The sequence below is a fragment of the Sylvia atricapilla genome, chromosome 2, assembly GCF_009819655.1.
Source record: "Sylvia atricapilla isolate bSylAtr1 chromosome 2, bSylAtr1.pri, whole genome shotgun sequence".
In the NCBI taxonomy this organism is placed as follows: Eukaryota; Metazoa; Chordata; class Aves; order Passeriformes; family Sylviidae; genus Sylvia; species Sylvia atricapilla.
Window position 1 is genome coordinate 23,833,875 of NC_089141.1, and position 17,339 is coordinate 23,851,213.

Sequence of the window (17,339 nt, forward strand, 5' to 3'; positions counted from 1 at the left end):
GAGACTTAAAAAATGTATAAAACTGCCACATGCATTTGCCTCCAAGAATTCAGCTATGTGATTTAGACTTGGCAAGGGTTTCATTTCACCCTTCTCCTGGGTTTGCCAACATAAACAAATTTTACAGCTACTCTTTACCTGTTATGGCAATTTAAAACACCCCAGCAGTCTGGAAAATGTGGCCATCATGGCCAAGAGACAATACACTGGTAAGACTGGTACTTATCATTGCCATGTTGAGGAAGTCAACTCTTTGTAGAGCAGCTGTTGCTCTCACTTCTGGTAGAAAAATGTTTTTTGCCTTTTCTTGTATATTACAGTTCCATGCTGGTATAGCGTGATGTAGTGATGGGCACGGTGACTAATAGTCATAGCAATTAAGAACTAGATCTTTACAAGTCTGAATGGCAAATTTGCATATCTTTTGCCAGAAACATCCGACGAGACCGCTTTCATATTCTGACAAAGATTAATCCAGGCTAGAGCATCCAACCCCAGATTTCAGCCGTGCCTTATTTAAATAGCACATTTAAGCAGCAAGATGTGCAAGTTGCTGTCATGCCCTCTGCTTCAGGAGACGCGCCAAGAGGGCCGATGCTCGAGTGCCGCCCGGCAGGAGCGGCTGGCAGGGCAGTAATCAGCCGCGATGCAGAGCCCGGCGCAGCGCACCTCGGCCTGTCCCGGCGCGGCGGCAGCGCTCGGCCGCCCCCTGCGGGCCCCCGCCGGCGCCGCAGCCGCTCTTTGTTCCCGGCGCGCCGGGAACCTCCGCCAGCTGTTCGTTTATTGATGGGTTTTGTCCCGTCCTGAAAAGAGATTTAGGCATCTTCCTCGGTTCCTGCCTTCTGTTGGGTGGAAGGGTTCCGCCCTCCCGTTTGTTTCACTCGCGTCTGGCCAGAGCTGGGGGCCGGGAGGGAGCATCTGAATACCGAGGGGCTCGCTTTTGCCTTCTTCCCACCCTGCTCTTTTTTCCTAAGGGCCAGTTGCCGAGGGTGCTCATAAGAAACGTGAGAAACCTGGCACCAGGGTAGGGTTAGATTGGATATTAGGAAAAAATTTTTCACTGAAAGGGTGGTCAGACATTGGAACAGGCTGCCCAGGGACCTGGAAGTGTTTAAAACCATCTAAAAGTGGTACTTGGGGACATGGCTTTGTGGTAAAGATGGCGGTGCTGGGCTAATGGTTGGACTCGATCTTAAAGGCCTTTTCCAACCTTCTATGATGCTATGAACCTGTGCCTTGTGTGTCTTATTTTTACTCATAAATGAACTGCGATGTCAGAACACAAAAGGATGACTTTAAACCTCCTTTTCCCTTGGGTATTGGGAAGCACCTGGGATTCTCCTTATTTTTTATTTTTCATTTTTTATTTTTTTATTTTTTTCCCCTAGCTGTGTAAGTTTCGAAACTGTTCTTTGCTGCAAAGCCTAGATTGTGTCACTGTCCCTTCCTGATATTATTGAGGATGTTCCCTTGCAGACATCTTTTGTATATGCCCTACAAGATCACTTTGAGAACTACAGTTCTTTGGAGAAACAAAGTCCACAAGACCTTTGTGTCTGTCTTTGCAACTCTCCCAAGAAGAGAAGGAAGGAAGACCTTTGTGTCTTTGGAAGGTGCAAATATGTTTGCTAGAGAAATGTCCTACTACTACCACCTATAAAAAACCTCTTTGTGGAATTCTGGTTATTCACATAATTAGTATCCCCACTTCCCATGTCTAGAGCTAAATATACAAAATCCCATAATCCATGACTGCTTCCTCTGTTTTGTGCAGAAGCTTAAGGTTCATCTACACAGTTCCTTAGATCATGTGCTCTGAGGTCTCCAAACTTTGGATAATTTTGACTATGAGCTTCTACCTAATACTCAGCAGCACTTGCCTGGTCTCGGGCTTTCTTCACACCTTCACCCCTTTTTGAGGGGTGTTCCTAAATTATCACACTTCTTTTGCAAAAGCAGTACAGGAACAAAAGCCTTATTTTGCAGTTTGGAGTTGCTGTTGAAAGATAAGTTCCTACTGTGATAACCTGCAGCAGTGGTGATTAAGAAATTTAATGGGGGGGTGAAACATATTGAGCAGAATACCAGTACTACACTACATGGCACACCTGGGATAGGAATAGCTGCTGAAATCCATGAGGTTATCCTTACTTTTTGCATTTTGAGGAAACTGTGAAAAAGCTATCACTTGTCGAATGACCCCTCTGCCTCCAAATCCAGAGCGCTGTTGCCTCTGCCAGGCAAACCACCTGTAAGTGCTTCTGCTTACTTCTGTGGGATCTTCACCAGTCTCCAGAGAAAGAGACATGGACCAAACAAGTCTTTTGCATGCTGGTGATATGGCAGAGAATGAATGGTGTAAATGTCAAGATTATGAGCAGTACTGCAGCCAAATGATGACTGCTTGGAAAGAAAAGAGCCTACAAAGAACATATGGGTTCTCTCAAAGGCAGCGTGGCTCAACTGTTCAAGAGAGCCATTTAGAGGTACAAGGATTCACCTTTATGTTCAACATTGTTATTTCTGTCCCAGTCACTGCTGAGAGGCCATGGAGGCCAATCCTGCTTCTTAGGGCTACCCTGTTTTTTCTTTTTTCTTGTTTTTTTAATGTCTAAGATGTTAGTATGTTTAAGCACAGAGGTGTGTTTCATAAACTCCTTTGCCCAACCTGAAACCCCTGACAGTGTTTGTGATTAAAGCAGAGCTCTCACCCCAGGATGGATACTGCAGGCAATGTCTAAGTGATGGGAAACTGAGCAGGATTGAGAGTTACAGAGACTGCTGGCCAAGAAGGTGTTGGTCACAGATGTGCACTTTGGAGCATGAACAGGGGAGACATCCTGAGAACAACTATCCCCTGCCAGAGATACATGATATGCGAGCAAGCTCAGATTTCTCTGGAACTGGATCTGTTTTGCAGACAACTGTCCATCTAGGAAGGGATAGGGAATCAGCTTTTAAAATCATTCACAGTTCAGACAAAATTTCAGTATCCCCAAGCCTCATCTAAAATTGAAAAGTGCCTCCAAAGGAATTGTTTGTTGCTTTGTTTGCAAAAAGTGCAAACAACACATCAGAGAAGCAAAAATGCCTTGGTGGATTGTTTGGCTGCACACTTAGTCAGGGTATATTGTAATGAGCCATATGCTAGCTTTGCATAGTATTATGGGGTAAGCCAGCTGCAACGAGCAGCTGATTAGTCTGGTTGGAAAAAATCTTCATTTTCCATAACAGGGGGTCAGCAAAGGCAGGCATTCTGGCAGATACTGTCAGCCCTCTGCTCCTGTCATTGTGCTGTGGGCCAGATGAAGGTAAGAGGTCAAGAGAACCTCTGCTTTATTTTCATCCTAAAGGAGGACCCCTTCTTAGCCCTGGGCTTGTTTAATAGTAATGGGTTTTATGAACGACAACTTTTTTATATCCTTGTGGAAGAGATTTTCACCACTCTTCCCACAGCTGCCCCTTCTCACTGCCACAGTCAGACCTCAGACTTTTGCTTTTAAGTGTTCAGCATTCAGCTCAGCTGATGCAGTGGAAACCTCCTGTGAGGTAGGGGGGTGGAGGCCACGAGGGAATGGGAACCTGATGAAGTGCAAGATCACAAAAGTGGCAACAGGACTGCAAATGTCCTTGCTGGCCCAAATGCCATCTCTTGCTATGGCCAAAAGCTAATGCCTACACAGGAGTACCGCAAGAGAGGGTAAATATTTCCTTCGGATATCAGCTTTGAACAATTTGTCTCCTGGTAACTTTTCAGAGTCAGAGGTGTTTCCTTTTTAAGATAAACCCCAGAGGAATTTAGTACTTGTTAGTACTTGTTGGTCCTTCACTTGAACCCACTTATCTTGTGTCATCTACAGCTGCCTGGCTACAGAGCTTCATATCTAACTCACAATATCCACTCAAGGATGATCTGAAACTTCTTTCATCAGGAACAGAACTTCTTTAGATCTCATCTGTGCCAACTGCTGAATCAACAATTTGTGTGGACCCATTTGAATGGGTAAGAAATCCCAGCCAGAAGGTAGGAACATCAAAAGTTCTTTTAAGGTCTTTTTTAAAACTACTATTGCTTCTGCTTCCAAAGAAAAATTACTGGACATTATCAGAATCTACTACAAATGAATATAGAAAATCTGAAAACACATCAGTGAAGCAGAATGAGTTTTTAGCTCTAAAGCTCTAAGATATCTGATTTCACTTTTTTTGGTTTGTTTGGGTTTTTGTTTTGTTTTTGTTTTAGATGGTTGGTTGGTTGGTTTGTTTCTCAGATAGGAACATAGCTTAGGGTTATCCCTTTGCACTTACATATAGCTAGTATTTTGAATGCTCTGGGTCATCATTACATACAGACTGAAAAAGGCAGAATGTATCTGGAACTAGTATTTCAGAAAGGCTGAAAAAGAAGCCAGGCAGCTGTCTCAGTTTTGGGTTGCCCAGATGAATTTAATGTGTAAGCCTCTAATGGCAACAAACCCATGAAGCAGTAGGAACAGAGCAAGGGTTGGGAGCGATGTGGAAAAACCTAGGGGGCACCACATTTATGGCTGAGTAAGAAGCCTGATTTGCTCTCATTAGAAGAAAAAATCCCCACAGACAGGATTATTAAGAGTATTCTTATTTGACATGGTTATTAATAAGGAGGAGGAGGGGAAAATTGTACATTAATGAACTTCACAGACAATAATTCTCTGGGAAGATCTGAGGGCTCCAGCAAGGACAGATCATTTGCTAAGTGGAGTGCAGTGCTATTGTTGACTGAAACATCTAAGCACTGCATCAAATCCTCTCCAAAAACACTGACCTACAAAGTCACTGGGACAGTGGCTTTTCATTGCCAGTGAGTTTTTTTTAACTTGTCCCATTGCCTCTTGCCCTGTTGGAAGGCAGCACTGAGAAGAGCCTGGGCTCCTCCTCTTCTTTCCTTTCTATCAGGTTATTTACTCATAGCGTGAAGTTCTTCCCTGAGCCTTCTTAGCTTCAGGCTCGACAGTCCTAGCTCTTAGCCTTTCCTCACACAACAGATGCTCCAGTTCCTTAATCACCTTCATGGTTCTCTGCTGGACTCAGTTTGGGAAGCAGCACAAGGGGAGCCAGCTCCCTGACAGCTGTTTTCCCCAGGCACAAGGCATTCATTGTTGCACGGTGTTGATGTGTAAGGCCAATGCTGTAACTATGGTCAGGACTGGAAGCTGTGGGAGTCAGAGGTGTTATCTCAGCAGAGGCTTGCCAGGAGCAGAGCAGAAGCATCATCTGGAAGGCAGCACCCCACGGAGGTGAATACAGAAAGCTGACAGTTCTTAATTGCTGCCCGTACAGCAGGCAGAGCCTGGAGCTTGGGTGGCTGTAAGCAAGCAGGGAGCATAGGAAGGAAAGCCCCCAGGCAGGAGCACTGGAGATCCCAAGGGAGACAGAGGTGAGAAGTGCGTGGGGAATGCAGGGTGCACACAGCAATTCGGGAGGCAGAACAACCCTGACAGGGAGCCACGAAACACCTCCTTCCCCGGGGTCAAGGAGGAGCTGAGTGTTGATGGTAAAGCTCCCTGTTGCTAGACAAGCTGGGATAAAGCTGTGGTTGCCACAGAGTGTGGCTGAACTGGCAAGAGTGGGAAGGGTGCAGGGGAGATGAGTGCACAGCTCCCAAACACAAGGAGGTGTCCTCCACATCTTAGCTGAGCAATAAAATGAGACAAGTGCAGTTGGGTGAACGGCAGAAAGGTCCTGACATTTCAGAAATCCTTTGCTGTTTTGCCTTTAATCAATCTGTACTAAGCCTCAAATATGAAAAGAAGTGCTTAGGGCAAAGGTGAATTTAATTTTAAGAGTAAATTGCTTTGATGATTGTCGATTTGCCAAGATTTTTTTCAGCACAGAAATGGTATTATTTCCCAGGCTCCTGGCATGGTCCTAAAGGTCACAGCTCACAACAACTTTCTACCTTTCTATTGTTCATACAATAAAAGCAACAAGCATAAAGACGTTGCTGCTGCTTCTCGGTACCACTAGGTAAAAAAAGTCTCAACAATCTAAGTTGTTTCATGTTCCTGGAGCTTTATCGTAAAGGTGTAATGAAAATGCACCGTGAAAAGCTCATTGCCATTTTGGAAGATGACTATTTCACTTGTACTCCTTTCCCTTCTCCATGCAGTAGAGTCCATGCTCCCTCCCAAACCAGTCCCCTTTCTTCTAAATGAGAGCCTGTACCCCACGTTCATAATGAAGGCGGTCAAAATTCTTTCCATAAAATACACTACAACCACAGTTTTGTAGAGACTGGTATAATGGAGAGAGGCATGTCCTCACCAGGCATTAAATCAAGAACAGTAAGGTTTGTGCGGGTCCAGAACTGACCTCTAGTGGCACCTACATGCCTTATGTCAGATTCGGGGTTTTTTGGTTCGGTGTTTTGTTTGGTTTGGGGTTTTTTTTCCAAACTGGGGGCAGGTACGCTATGAAGTATCATTACGGAATATTCCACAGCTGAGGTGTGTCAGCATTTTGGGGTCCGCTGTGAACTAATGGAACTAACGCACTGTGTGGGTACAGCTCCCCAGGCACAGGGCTGTTCAGCAGGGCGCAAACCCGCTGAGGGCACAGTGACTCCGCTGTGCTTTGCTGGGCGAAACCGGACGATGGGAGCCCAGCTGCTGTACGGACAATGCCATAAAACCAGCACGGCCCCAGCGCAGCCTTCTCGCCCAGCCCGCAGGGCCAGCGTGCTGCCCTGGTGTAACCAAGGCTCCAGAGGCAACCCGCCTGTGCCCCTTCCCGTTCCTAAGGCCGGGCGAGGTGTGACCCCAGGAGGCACACTGCCCCTGCACCTCGCACCCACCTCCCCAGCGCCGAGCCCACTCTGAGGGACCGGGCCGAGGCGTGTCGGCGCTGCCTGCCTGACAGCGCCCTCACACATCCCCCGCCCCCGCACGGCGCCCCACACGCCCCATCCCACCCCACGGACCCCGGCCCTGTGCCTGCGCTGGGCCCCAGCGCGCTTCCGCTTCCCCGGCGGCCGCCCGGGAAACAGGGAGGCGGCGGCATCCCGGCCGCTCTCCCCGGAGCCTGCGCAAGAGCCCCGCACCGCGCCTCCCGCCCTTCCCTCCTCCTCCTCCCTCTCCTCCTCCTGCTCCAGCTCCGTGAGGGCCCGGCCGCCGCTCCGCGCCCCGCCCCGCCCCGGGGATGCGCTGCTCGGCGGCCGCTCGTGGGAGCTGCGCGGCGGGCGGGGAGCGGGATGGAGGTGGAGGAGGCGTTCCCGCTGGTGGGGCAGATGGGCCCCTACCAGGTGTACCTGTGTGTCCTGCTGGCCGTGCTCCTCCAGGTGAGAGGCCGCCCTTCCCGCCCGCTCTTGTCCCCAGGGGGAGCAGTGCCGGGAGGGGGATGCTCTGGGCGCGGTGGACAGCTGTTCCCAAAGTGCTGGGTGATGTCCCTGCGGTGAGTGCTGCCCGGTGCGAAGGCTGGTGCGGGAGGGCTGCTGCTGAGGGCTGCTGGGAGCACTAGGAAGTCTCCCCTTTTGGGTCTGCCCTGCAGCAGCGTGCTGCGCCCCTGGGACACGAGTGACCTCTGCCCAAAGGCAGCGCTCAGTTCTGCAGAATGAATTTGGGGCAAGCAGCTGATGCTCTCTGTGCCACGTTGGCTGAGCGATTACACCGTGTGTCACTCGAGGAGCACATCAGGAGCTGGTCAGGTGAAGGGCTGGCTGAGGTTAAACTGAGGTTTCCGTGACCTGGACTGGAAGATGTGGAATTCTGTAAGAGGCTCTGCTGGGAATCCTGCACAACCTAGGGTTAATGAGCTGGACTGGGATTTTCTAGGTTGCATGTGGCTTGATTGTCACTGACAAAGTGACAGGTGGCCACTGATATCTCTGTGTGCAGAAGCTCTCATATAAACCATCTGACAGGTGATGATGCCTTGATTTGCCCTCACTTATCTTGTAGGATACAGGGGCAGTGTCTCTCATTAGGTGTTTGGATGAGGCCCTACATTTTGGGTAGTCAGGTTTGTGAGATACAAAGCTGGAACTCTCCTAAGTTTTGTGATAAAAGTGGAGTCCAAAATAACAGTAGAGTGCTAGAAGAAAACTACTAGTGTTCTAGAAGAGACAGACTCTCTCTGGAGAGAGTTTCAGAGACTGCATGAGCAAGTAATGTGCTCTGCACCCATGTTTTTCAATTTTGCTTCATCTTTTGGCACATTCCTGTGAGGACAGGGAAGGAGGACAAGAATAATACGTGTACTGTCACAGTCAGGCATAGGACTGAAGTATGGTTTGAATGTGACAGAAGTCTGATTTACCCCATGTTAGCATCAAAAACTTCACTGTCATGAATTCAGCTAGACTGACAAGTGCTGGATTACTTCCACTGTGGAAATTTAATAGTTATAGGAAGGAAGAGGAGAACTTAAATGTTCTCCCTCCTCTGCTGATCCATATTTTGTACTAATCAAGAACTTCCAGTCATGAGCTGTGAGACTGAAGATGTCTTTCCCTGGCAACCCCTACTTCCCCTAGACTGACTGAAATATTAAGAAGCTTTATGAGATGACCAAAGAAAATTCAGAGGCCCAGTCTTGCTGGATGAGAACTCTGTATTTGGTTGCAAAATTATGATGATAAATAGTAAAAGCTTTTTAGGTTTCTATTTCCTTGTGCTGGAATTTTCCCCTCTTTCTTTTTATACTGATTTATCTGATTAATGCCTTAAAATTAGACATTGATTGTTCTGCTGGTCAGCTGGCTAGAAAATGTGTGTGTTCACTGAAGATTATGAATTAAGGAAGCAATAGTTACTTCTTCTTCCAGTGCTGGCCATGTTCTGGAATGAGCTGCAAACCCTGTCAAGTCCTCTGTGTTTCCAGAACTTTCAGTATGGGTCGTTTGTTCTGTAATGTTTGTGTTCATTTGTTTTGTTTTTAATGGATTAACTTGAATTTCTCATGGGAGAAGTAAACAGAAGGATCTTTGCAAATCCTGGAACTAATTCAGAATAACTGAAGAAGAGGTGACAGCAGGTTTGCAGGTCTTGCATTTTTTCTTCTCATGTTATCTTTAGTTCTTGAACTGTACCACTGAATGTCATCCTCTGACTGGTAGGTTTTCTTTACTTCAGATCATGCAGGCACAGGAGTCTGTAAGGAGTTCAGATGTGAAGCTTGTCTCTCAGTTCATGAGTAGATGTGGACTTACTCAGCTGGTTCCTGCTTGAGTGGTTGATTGCTTTTTGTGTTCCTTTATTGGTGCCAAGTTACATAATGTGTCACTGGGATGTTCCAGAGCAAGACTGAAGGCAGGTTCATCGACTGGTGTTAGTCTTTTGTCTGGTTTATCATCAACCTTTGGAGGATGGACCCAAAGGTGAGTAATGTATCTTGTGTGTGTGATGTAGAATGCAGATCTAGGTAATCATGGGTTCCTGTAGTGGATTAGATGCAGCATATGGCAGCAGGATGAGAGCTCCTGGTAGTCTCTATCACTGGCTGTGCCATGATTATTCCATTTTGTTGCTAGTTTCCCTGTTCCTTTCCATGCGCTCCCTTAGTTTACCTATATTTTTGTGTTGGCCTGTTGGCATAAAAAGTATTTCTACATTCTTAAAGATAATACCTGATGTGTGAAAAATGTATCTCTGCTGTGTCAAGTCTCTTCATCTTTGTTGCCAATATCCAGAGCTTAGACACTGTGCTTTCCCTTCCCAGTAAGATTCCTGGCAGGTGCACTTTATTTCCTTGTAGGCTTTTATGTTTTTTATCTCTGCATGTTACTAATCTCTGAGTTTCATACTTTATAAGTACTTTTCTTCATTCTAGTAATTTGGTTTTTTTCATATAAATTTCTACAGTAAGCTACTTCCACCATGTAGCTTAGTGATACACCAGTGTATCTGGTCTCTGACTTCTAATTACAGACCTAGTTTAACTCACAGACCTCGGAGTCAAGCTCTACTAAACACTTCTGCCTGTAGGGGTGAGACTTTCCACATGAGGCAATTTTCAGGTGGCCTTGAGTGAAATGGTACTTGATATATGGAATGAGCTTACTGACGTTCTGACAAAGACCTCCAGGTTGCTTGTAATTAAAAAATATTTTTCTGTGTTTCTAGTGTAAAACTAGATTAAGTGTAAGTCTTGTGGGCTCCTTCTTTCATCTTCCCTGATTTCTGTTATTCCTCTGCTACCTGCTGATGTTATTCATTAACCTGCTGAGCTGTCACTGTATCAAGGTATGCCTGGCTTATTCGCTACTAACTTAATAGCAATTTGGAAGATTTTTAGGCATGTTCTGGAGCAATGGTTGCTGGCTTTATAATGGACTGACTACAACTAATGTAGAAAAATGCTTTTACAAATGATGTGGAATTACAGAAGGACTGAATTTACCTGAAGAATGTAAAGACTGACTAATGATGTGAAATAAGGGTTGGAATAGTGTTGCATTTCTAGTATATCTTTAAGAAAGTGAGGAAGAAACAAAGGAAGCTGATAACTCTTAAAATGCTTAGGACTTTATTTTGACCTGAAAATAAGTACTTCATTCCTGTTCATTACTGAAAATGCTGTCACAACCTTTTGAAGACATTATACAGAAGTATTATTAAAGAATAGTCTTTTGGTGTTTTTTTAGTGTGTGTGGCAACATGAGACAAAATCCCACACCTTGATCAGATGCTTGAGAGCATACAAGCATACTTAAAAATAAAAAGTTTCTTTGTCTCTTGTGGTTCAACGTATGTGGTTGAGCAAGTCTGGCCTGTGCCAGTGAATTGGAGCTGCAAGATTCCCCAAGCACAAACTGAGAATGGAAATGTGCTCTTACTGTATCTCCACTGAAAGGCTTTAAAAAACATGGTAAAACTTAAAAGGGAGCTCTTGTTTGCACAGTTGAAAAAGGTTTTGCCTTAAGATGAGTAATGTTCATTGCAGAGTAATATGGATAATTACCAAGGATGGTTGTTCCCATCCATCTTAGGAACTCCTTACTAACTGAAAGAAGGGTGTAAAAACAGTTAAGATAGTTACATCAAGTTGCTTGAATTATACTTTGATGTTTGTGAATTATATTTTGAATTATACCTTAAACTGTTTGTGATGCAGTGCAGCTGTAATGAGTGGTGTTGGTAACAATACTGTTGACAATAATATCATGTATGACTTCTGTCATTACAGTATCTCAGTGCAGAAAGATGGTCTTTAATCATCCCATCTGCACAAATGTTTTGAGGGAAAGCACATTCTGGGACATGTGGCTTAAGTAAGGCAGCCTCATTCCAAATCTCTAGAAATAATTCAGGAGAAATAGTGTCTGTCTTCAGGCAGGATGCAAATGTGATCCCCTATGTAGCCTTGCTTAACTGTTTCTTGACTTTTCTTATCTATGCCCTGTACATACTCTACCTCTTTTAATGGCATGAGACATCTCTCTGTAGTTGCAATGACAGTAAGTCAGTGAATCTTCTTCCAGTACTTATATTTGCTTGAATCTTTTAAACTTTTCTTTGAACCACCCAGAATCGATCATACATTGAACAATTTATTCCCAGTCCTTGATGATGTATGCTATTTGGACTTTATCTGAATAGGAAGAGCAAAACAAATTGGAAATATAATGAACAGTTTAAAATTAAGAAAGGAGAGGTATATTTCACAAATTGCATTACAACTCTGGTATAATGTGCTGCAGTTGTTCCAGGGGCATCATGACAGGTGTGGTGTTTACCCAAAGCACTGTAACTTAGGTGCAGCTCAAGTACAAGTGTCTGTATGGTGAGCAAGGTGACAGATATAAAAAGGATTTTGAGAATTTCTATGTAATCTGTTTCGAGTTGGATTACCTCAATGTTTGGGGTTTTTTCTGTATGTGGGGGAAATATGAGTCTAAGTCTTTCTGGTTCTGAATAAAGCAGTTGCAGAATGTGTGTCAACATGTGCAGCCACTTATGTGGAGGAGAAGTTTCAAATGTGGCTTGAATACAAACATAAAAGTAGAGACCCAAATGTTTTTCTTGAGGAAAGCTTTGTATTCCAACATCTTTTTGTGCATTGTGTCTTACTCAGAACATGGTTATACTGAAGGATGGTGTTGCTTTCCATGTAAATATGATGAAGGCTTTTAAAGTACTTGCATCATTGCATATAAATCCTTGTTCTGGTATAGCATACTTCTGTTTGGGAGGCCAAATAAATGAGGTGGGTATGAGTATTTAAGTTATTAACTTAATAACATTAAGTTATTGATGCATGAAGATGTGCTGCTACTCATTTAGCTAAGAATATTTCCATCTGAAAGCTGATGGAACTTCTAAGTGAAGATAAATCCTACCATTTACCTCAGTTGGGTGGGGGGTATCTTTCAAGGAAAAAAGGTAGTTCTTTGTTCCCGTGTGACATTTGATTTCAGTGGTGCTAACCAACAGTCCTTGGTCTCTTAGTCCTTTCAGATTCATAACTGACTTCCTTAAGAGAGACAATCACCTGCCTTTTATGATACTACATTTATAACCTTAAAAACAGGAATGCAGCTGATGCAGACATTGTAGTATTTTCTGCAGAAAACCTGAACTGACAATGCTGGGCTGTGACATGCCTTATTAGCAGTGGGGTCCTCAACTCTCAGATACAGTGCAAGAAGCATGAGTTTTGGGAGAGGCACAGAGCAGACATTCTGAAAACTTACCAACAGAGAGAGAAGGTAGCAGAGTATTCTGCCTGTTAAAAAACCAAAACCAAACCAAAAACAAAAAAACAAAACCAACCAAAAAAAAAAAAAAAAAAAAAAAAAAAAAAAAAAAAAAACACCAAAAAAAACAACCCCTAAAGCAAACCAAACCCCAACTTTCCTTTTTTTTTTTTTTTTTTTTTTTTTTTTTTTTTTTTAAAGAAAGGTGGCTACATGGTGTGTAGAGTGAAGTTGTCAGAAGGAACTTGCTCTGGGACTCTTTTCTGGAGTTGTGGCTGAATGTCTGGATTTTTGCAATATCTTTTTAACAACGGGGAATGGAAGGTGCCTGCAGGCACTGTGTAGTAGTGATTGTCATCTTTGTATGGGCTGTGGGTAAAACATATGGGGAGCTGTTTTCAGGTTATTAATAGCAAAGTTGTTATTACATAGAATATTTGGTGCAATGGGGTGATATTTGGACTCAGTGAGAGCTGGAGCAATCCCATGTTCTCCTGTTTGCCTTTCAGCCTGGCAAACAGCAATCCATCTAGCCTGTCTGTCCTCTGAGCACCCTTGAAGAGCAGGTGGGGAGTTAACAGGCATAATTCTACTGGGTAGCAAACACTATGGGTTAAAAATACTTGTATTATGACACATTATCTCCCCTTCCTTCTTTCCTGCCCCTGTGTACACGCAGTCTCTAACTTCCCATGTTTTGTAGGCAATGAATTACCTGTGTTTTTCCACTGGCAATATCAAGGCACTCCTCACTGACACGTCTCCATTTTAGAGGCTCTAAATTCCTTTCCTCTTGAGTGAGAGAATTAGTAGGTGTGTAATTGAACTCAGAATAGTTGTTATTCACTTGCGTGAGAGAGTTGCTGTTTATTTCTGACATAGATAAAGTTTTATGTTCTCAAATGTCTTTGTTATTTTAACTGGAGTAGTTAATATAACTACTTCTTTATGGTAGTGCTTCTTGTGTATTGTTTGCATTAAGCAAAACTTGTTTTTGCTTTTTCCAAGTGTTAGCCCAGTGGGACTGGTGTCCCTCTGGAGCAGTAACATCTGTTTTCTAGGTCTCGTCTGTTTACAGTATGATCTCTGACTAAGTTTGCAGTTTAACCTGGTTAAACATTTCATTCACCGGGTCATTTTCCTAATTGTGGTGTGCTCAGGGTGAAAGGGTGTTAAGAATTTGCCTTGGAAGGCTCAATAAAGGCTTTGAGATCCTTATATAAAGAAAGATGGAGAGAGTTGTGTGTATGGTTACAAAACTTTGTGGTGTGATGTTTAGTTACTGGTGTCTTAAAAATGTATAAATACCAGAGTTCTTTCATGTCTTTCAATTTGTAGACCCCTGACAGACTTCTTCCTGAAGAGGTTATGCCCTTTTACAGTAAATTTAAGAGTGCTGGAACAGTTTTGTAATTCTTAATTATTTTTCTGAGCACTTTTAAGAAATAATTCAGGGAATTCTGAGGCCTGTAGGCTGTAAGCTGAAAATCAGTAGTTTAATAAGTTCCACAATGAAACTGGGAAAACATATTTTTTTCAGTTCTGGAGCATCATGCTACTCTGAAATAGTAGTAAACAGAAGATATTTTTCAGTTTTAAAAACCCCATAAACAAAACACAAGTAGATCTAATTGCTTACCCTCAGACAGGTCCTTAGAATGAATAAATAAATGGAAGTATTTTATACAAATGTCAGCATTGTCTTTTAGTCTGGACACTTAAACAAAAACTTTGGAAGTAATCAGTAAATTAAATCAGTAAATAAGTTAAATGCTTTAGCCAAGAATATGTTTTTCTTATAGTCTTAGCAGAACTGCCTCTCTGAGACCAAGATGCTCACCCAATATTCCTTGGCAGTGTCCCAGAATGTCATGCAAAGGTGAGGACTTTGATCTCTTAAAATACTGCCTGTGACTCAGATAAGTTTATAGCCAACACAGGCTGGAAAGTACAGAGAGAAAGAGGGGCAAACATGAAACACAGACAAAAGAATAATCATGTTTGTGGAAGCAGGACTAAACTCTTCCTGATACTTGTCAGCCCACAATTCCTGGTTTTTTTTTTTTTTTTTTTTTTTTTTTTTTTTTTTTTTTGTGTGTGTGTTTTTTTTTTTGCCAGCAGTTGCTAACTTTTTTTCATGTTACCCCATAATACCATTGGGATGGTCCACTCCTGGGCTGCTTTGCACTGTATTCATAAACTGGAAGAGGAACTTACAACACTTTTTTGCTTTATTCTTTTCCAAATCCTTTTCCTCATAAGATGAGTGGAGTGGCACTTCTCATGTGATATTGGTGAAACTATGTAGCTAGTATTTGACTGAGGAGTTGTGGCACTTGATTGCATATTCATGTAGTTTGACTTCCTTGAATATGCCTATTGAAGAATATGCCTATTGAAGTAGAGATAGTATTAATAGTGCTTTTTGTAATTTTGATTCATGTGTATTGCCTTGGTTCTCTAACTTGTCAGTCTGTGAGCTTTCTTTTTGCCCTGTGTTTTTGAAGGCAGAAAAATAACACTTCCAGCTCCATTGTTCTTGTTCAGAGACCTGTTGACCTGCCGTGTGAGTGAGGGTGCTGTGTTCCCGTGGTCCTGTCAGGCACAGGTGTGTACACAGGAGTCACTTGGGTGGGTGTTGCAGAAAGCTTGTACAATGAAGATATTTGCTCTTCAGGCGCCGGTGTTTGCCCGTGGAAAGTAAAGCAGCCCTTGCCTGAGCATGGCAGCAGTCACCTGACTCATGGGCACCCAGGCTGGGCAGGAACAATAAACCCTGCTGCTGCCACTGCCCACCAGAATTACACTGAGCATGAAACAGAGCTCAGAGGTGCGTGCTTGGATGTTGGGAACAGGAGGGGGAACCTAGAGGGGCATTTTCCACAAACCTGTAGGAGGTGAGGCTCTAAGAGTCGTGGTCTACTGTGCAGTGTTTGTCTTCATTGTAGATGTTAAAGAATTTCTAGAATGAAGTTATGTAAGGTTTTGGACAGATTTTAGACTTTTTGCTGTGGATTCTGGAGGCCAGCAGTTTCAGGCTTAAAAACTCTGAACTGTGTAGGTTTTCTCTGTTTCTCTGCAGAAACCCTACCTTCTTTCAAAATATGTGTCCACTCTGTCCTTGATAAGTCACAAGTAACAATCAAGAATGGTTACATTCTGCATGGGAAGTATTTCCTGTCAGAGTGGGTCTGGGCTTGGTAAGTAACCGAGATGCCATGCTCTTCTGCACATGGTGATTCTTTGCTTTAACAACAACAGCTTTTTCTTCTGTCCTATGGTGTTCTCCCTCTTACTGTGCCACCAGGAAGGGAAGGATACTTTCATAGAGAAATGTGTTGTCAGCAGCAAATAGTAATTTTGAAGTCAGAAGATATTGTAGGGCTTTTCTACATAAGAGTTATTGAGGAGAAAAAATAATGTCAATTTAAAGCCAAATCACCCTTTGGAGATGACTTAGAGCAGATGAGATCATCAGATTTTCAAAAATTAGGTTGCCCTCCAGCTTTTCAGCTGACTGTCATGGGTTCAGAAGAAATTATTCTAATCCTGAACTGTAACCATCTCTTTGTCAAAACCTTCTACCAGAGCAAGGTCATTCATTGTTCTTCGTTAATTTCTGTCTTTCTTCAGGGTGCAGTTTTAATGTATTTTTGTATTTGAAAGGTCAGAAGTTACTGTCTTACTCATTATTTTGTTGGGCAATGAGCGCATCAGCTGATACTTGTCTAGAATGACCAGGCTAGGTGGGAATTGCTGATAAGCTGACTAAAAAAGGTTGAAAGCTCCTCTTCCTAGAATTGAAGTCTTGCTTTTGTTTTTTTCATTTGTGTTTCACGGTGGGTAAATCGTGAGGTCTAAAAGAGTTTCTTGAATAATTTTTGTGTTCATTTTCACTATGCACAAATGAAATTTAAGTTCACTCTCCTCCTTCCTTCCTAGTCTTATTAGAGGTTCTACATCTTTCTTGAATGTAATTTATTATGAAAACGAACATCCGGAAAGTTGGTCAAGATGTGGCAGGCACTTCTATTAATATTAATTTTGAGGTAATTTCAAAATCTGTGAGTGAAATAGCTTTAACTGGCTAGCTAAAATCCCTGCTACTTAGCAGGGAACATGAAAGTTTACAGGTTATTAGGGCATTGCCTTTTAATAAATTCCCATACACCACAGTCTTCTAATTTAGACAGACTATAAAATTTTAACCTAAAGAGAATATTAACAAACAGGAGAAACCTCAACTAGCAGAGCTCTGAGCATCTCATCATCAGTGACTGAGAGCTGGTGCCTTGTCCCCCTGTGCTTGGTATTCATCTTGATTAATACAGATCAGTGCAGGGAATTTGGTAGGGGACTGTTAACATCCATATAGAGCCAATTAAAATGTTTTATGAACTGGAACTATACACTAAACGACATATATTTGACTTGACATGGGTTATAGAACAAATGAAAAATGAAGCACTTTATTTGCCACTGTGCATATAATGTAGCCGTTTTATACAGTTGTTATATAACATTTCTATTTGATTTGTTACTGTTTTATGTTGTTCACCAGTCTGCACAACTATGTTACTGTTAAGTACAAGCATTTAGAATTCTTAAGGGAGGAATCTTCAGCTTCATTAACACAACTCTTGCTTAAATGAAAACTTTATTTTGTAAT

General features: G+C 42.9%; 1 protein-coding gene across 1 annotated transcript in view; it reads left to right on the forward strand.

Moving 5' to 3' along the window:
* The first annotated feature begins 7,228 nt into the window (after positions 1-7,228).
* Positions 7,229-17,339, forward strand: part of SLC22A15 (solute carrier family 22 member 15) — a 31,322-nt gene continuing 21,211 nt past the window's right edge. Inside the window, exon 1 of the mRNA XM_066340997.1 lies at positions 7,229-7,315. Coding sequence (XP_066197094.1) covers positions 7,229-7,315 — 87 coding nt within the window. The remainder of the gene's footprint in view (positions 7,316-17,339) is intronic.